Source organism: Vanessa cardui, chromosome W, assembly GCF_905220365.1.
Source record: "Vanessa cardui chromosome W, ilVanCard2.1, whole genome shotgun sequence".
NCBI classification, from domain to species: Eukaryota; Metazoa; Arthropoda; class Insecta; order Lepidoptera; family Nymphalidae; genus Vanessa; species Vanessa cardui.
In genome coordinates this window covers 12906408-12911416 of record NC_061153.1, presented here as the reverse complement: position 1 = coordinate 12911416, position 5009 = coordinate 12906408, and the positions used below count along the sequence as shown (strand labels likewise).

The window sequence follows — 5009 nt, the reverse complement described above, 5'->3', positions numbered from 1 at the left end:
CTTATTATTAACTCTTAATGTTTGTGTTGTTCTAGGTTAAGGATTAACAAGGAAATTAATACTACTATTCTTGACTTTAAAATTCAATTGAGTTTAGTGTCTCAACCGTACCGATCAATCTCATTCGTGTCTTCTCCATCCTACGTGACATTGGCGAAATAATCTGTGCCCTGCCGGCACAACTAAAAGCCATTAAACTAAGAATTGAATTGAATTGAATTATTGTATTTGTAAATAAAACTCAATTTATGAATAAATTATATATTTAAATAATACCGCCCACCAGCAACAATCTCCTTCAAAAAATTTTTCACTACAAAGAAGTTATTACATTATACAAGTACCTAACGACAATATGGACTCAATTAAGGACACATTAGCAACGATGACAGAATTATTTAATACAAGGATGAACGAATTCCAGCAGGATTTACATAAAAATTCTTCACCAGTGGCTACCAGTTCGTTGGCTGCTGATTTCAGTTCCTTCAAGAAATTCATTTTGTCAGCTTTAACTACACTGCAACGACAAGTCGAATTTCTGACTAAGATTATCGACCGTCAGGAAATGAAAACACGTCGTAAGACACTTTTATTTCACGGTGTACCGGAGGAGAAGTTCGAGGATGTGACGGCGCGCGTCACCAGTATTGTCGCCGAAAACTTAAACCTAGCGAATTTCTCCAGTGCCAGCATCAAATCGTCATATCGTCTTGGTCGGTCATCTGGCAACAAGCCTCGTCCCATTGCCGTTAAGTTTCGTGACGCAGCAGTGCGCGACAGGGTTTGGTTTGCCAAAACCAAGCTAAGGGGAACTAGCTTCACTCAGTCAGAGTTCCTGACGAAGACACGGCACACTGCGTTCCTGGAGGCAAGAGAGCGTTTCGGTGTTAACAGGTGCTGGACGCGCGACGGGATCATATTCGTGATCACCTCGGACGGGAAGCGATATCGGGCTGAATGTTTAGCAGATCTCGACGAAATTCCGGGGTCCGTTCCATCTGAAGCGCTGAAGTCTCCCGTCCAAAACATCGCTGCCGGTCCAATAACAACTGAGTGCAAGACAGCTGCATCGCGTTCGAAGCGGGTGATAAAGAAATGATTCACTTCGTATAGGTACTATGTTATTGTGTCTTGTCTATTTGTACGATAACTTTTATTTCTTGTTTTAATTACTTATTTCCTTAAATTATTTTTACTTTTATATACTTTCTTGTTATTTTAATAGTAAGACACTTATTTACTTCGTTGATTTACTATTTTTTTTTTACGTATTTTCCATATTTGTTTACATTTATTTTTACTATTAACTAATGAACTACTGCACGTCAGATATTATACGTGGCTACGCGACGACTGCCGTTAGTTTGTTTATGTCATGACTTCATTATCTTAATATGTAAGTGTAAAATGGTAACTGACAATTGGCATACCTAATTTTGTAACTTTTTTTTTTTATTTCAATTTTTTTTTATTGTTTTTCTTAGTCTCACTCTCTTGTTTAAACTATATTATAATTCCAAGCCTATAGAAAACTATAAGTAAACAAAATTGCAGGATGTATATATAATTGTGTGTATTGCTAATTTGCTATTATTATGTTATGTTGTGTATTTTTTATATTACTCTCCTTGCAGCTGGCGGGTGCGTTGAATGGAATTTACAAAGGTTTTATTGTATTATTTTGATATACTTTAGGTATATAATAAACTGTATTATACAATATTTTATATTTATAGATATTTCATCATATACATCAATTTATACAATTTGAATTTGTTTTTATTTTTATTTTTTTTAGTAATAATACCTTTATACATATATTTATACATTTATATAAATATATATATTTATATAAATATATATATTTATATATATATTTACATCTAGATATTTATTTGTTTATTTTTATTATTTGAAAATGTCCTTAACACATGATTGTGACACGTTTTTATCCTTATCCTCTTCCGACGGATTGTCTAGTGATGACAGTTTTTATAGTATTGCCCCTTTGAGTGATAGTCTTAACTCTCACTTCACAGATTGTTCAAAAAATTTCAATGCAGTCCATATTAATGCACAAAGTATTCCTGCACATTATCCTGATCTGTTGTCGTCTTTTAGTAATAATATTAATATTCATGCTATTTTAATTTCCGAGACTTGGTTAAAGCCTTGCTTGCCTTCCACTTCCTTCTCTTTACCGGGATTCCACCTAATCCGGAACGATCGTATCTGCCGGACAGGTGGAGGGGTTGCAATTTACCTTCGCTCTCATATTCCTTTTAATATCATTAATACTTCGCAACCTCAGACCGGTGCAGCAGAGTATCTTTTTGTTGAAGTTATTTTCTCCCACACTAAACTTTTACTCGGAGTTTTTTATAGTCCATGTCTTACTGTTGACTATTTTTCATCTTTTGAGACCTTATTACTTAATTTAACTCCCTTATATAGTCACACAGTAATCATGGGCGACTTCAATACATGCTTGTTGAAAAATAACCACCGGTCTTCCCGACTCAATTCTCTTGTCAACAGTGCTAATTTAAACATTCTTCCTTTGCTTGCCACACATGTTCTACCTAATTGTTCTCCTTCTCTTCTGGATCTAATTGTTTCCTCGATTGATCATGTAGCAAAACATGGCCAATGTGATGCCTATGCATTTTCCTATCATGACCTTCTCTATCTGTCTTATAAAATTAAACCACCCAAAGCTAAATCAAGAATTCTTCTGCAGCGCAATTTTAGTAGTATGAATCTGGAGCGACTGTCTGAAGATGCAGCTAAAATCGATTGGAAGACGGTTGAAAATGCACATACAATCGATAACAAAGTTGCTATTTTCAATTCGTTGTTAACCCAGCTGTATGATGTCCACGCGCCTATCAGACCCGTGCGGATCAAACATCTCCCAGCACCCTGGATTACATCTGAAATAAGGAAATTACAGGATAAAAAGAACTATGCCAAAGCGAAATATAGATCAGATGCCAGTGAGTCAAACAAAGAGAAATACGTCAAAATTCGAAATCGTTGCAATAGAGTGTGTAGAGATGAACAACGACGCCATATCTATTAATCTGTCATCGAAGAAGAAGATTCCTGTAAAGTATGGAATTTTTTAAAGTCACTAGGAGTTGGTAAGACCCGACGGGGCAATTCTTCTCAAAACTTGAATCTCAATGATTTAAATATCTATTTTTCCTCTTCTGTTGCTATTGACAGTGCAACTAAAGCATGTACAAGGAATCAACTTTCAGCTTTACCAACTCTTGATACTCCTGTTTTCTTTTTTAAGAAGAGTATTTTAGCAATTAAGTCCAATTCTATCGGGTCTGACTGTATAAGTCGTAAGATGATCATTCCCATCATTGATATCCTGGTTCCTGTTATCACATCAATTTTTAATGCATCCATTTCCACTAGCGCCTTTCCATCTATTTGGAAAAATGCTGAAATTATTCCTCTCCCGAAAAAAAGTAATCCTTGTTCCATGTCCGAATATCGTCCCATTTCAATTCGTCCACTTTTGTCCAAAGCTCTTGAACGTCTTGTACATCAACAGCTTAGCAAATTCCTTTTAGATCATAGTCTCCTTAATCCTCTTCAATCTGGTTTCCGTCCTGGTCATAGTACGACTACTGCACTTGTCAAAATTACTGAAGATATACGATGGAATATGGACAATCAAAGGGTTACGGTATTGACGTTACTTGATTTTAGTAACGCTTTTAATACTGTGGACTTTGATATCCTTTGTGATATTCTGCGCACTCTTAACGTATCTCCTACGGTTACTGAATGGTTTCAAAATGACTTGCAGGGACGCCGACAGCGAGTCAGACTGAATGATTCATACTCAGACTGGTCAATGGTCACTGCCGGAGTCCCGCAAGGTGGCGTGTTGTCCCCTCTCCTATTTTCAATGTTTATTAATTCTATCAGCAATATTATCACTTCTCTCTATCACCTCTATGCAGACGATCTTCAGATATATTCTCACTGCACAGTAAATGATTTAATGAAAACTATAAAATGTATTAATAGCGATCTCACATCAATAGCAAACTGGAGCAAATCCTTTGGCTTAAAAGTCAATCCAACTAAAACGAAAGCGATAATAATTGGTAGCTCTAAATTACTAGCTCGAATCGATAGAACGCAGCTACCACCAATAATATTCGATAATATTGAAATTTCTTATAGTGACAGTGTCAAAAATCTGGGTATTTTGTTTGACCAACATCTCTCCTGGGACCACAAATTTGTGACATAAGTCGTAAGATATTCGCTTCAGCTGGATCACTCCGCAGATTGCGTAATATGCTTCCGATTCCTACTAAAATTGTGCTTGCACATCGCCTTCTTTTACCAATTCTTGATTATGCTGACACATGCTATGTCGACATCACTGAGGAGCAACTAAGTAAGCTTGAGCGCATTCAAAATTTATGTATACGTTACATATTTGGTTTACGGAAATATGATCATATATCCGAATTTCGCAAGAAGCTCAAGTGGCTCCCAATTCGCCTTCGCAGGAATACTCATATTCTCAATCTGCTATACTGTATACTGTTCAATCCTGTTTCTCCTCCATACGTAAAAGAACGATTTAAATTCCTTAGTGATTCCCACGAGCGTTCCCTTCGATCTGAAAGCAATTTGCTTCTTGAAATTCCTTCCCACTCCTCAAATTTTTATAGCAAATCCTTTACTGTTCAAGCATCCCGTCTTTGGAACTCCCTACCTCTGTCCATTAAACGTGCACAATCACTGCCAGTTTTTAAAAAAGCTGTCAAGAAACATTTCCTAGAAATGTAACCTGGTATTATATAAATATTTCTTTATATGTATTTATCGATTAGTTTATATATTATTTATATATTTATTGATTATATATGTATGTTTGCCTGTGTATATATATCTATTTATTTTTGTATGCACAAATATACTCCTATGTATGTATATTGAATATTCCATTTATAAAAATTGTACACCTA

General features: G+C 35.6%; 1 protein-coding gene across 1 annotated transcript; it reads left to right on the top strand.

Annotated features, from left to right (window-relative positions):
• The first annotated feature begins 355 nt into the window (after positions 1-355).
• Positions 356-1102, top strand: LOC124542640. Its single transcript, XM_047120568.1, has one exon. It carries the CDS (start codon positions 356-358, stop codon positions 1100-1102), a length of 747 nt encoding a protein of 248 aa, XP_046976524.1.
• The last annotated feature ends 3907 nt before the right edge of the window (positions 1103-5009 follow it).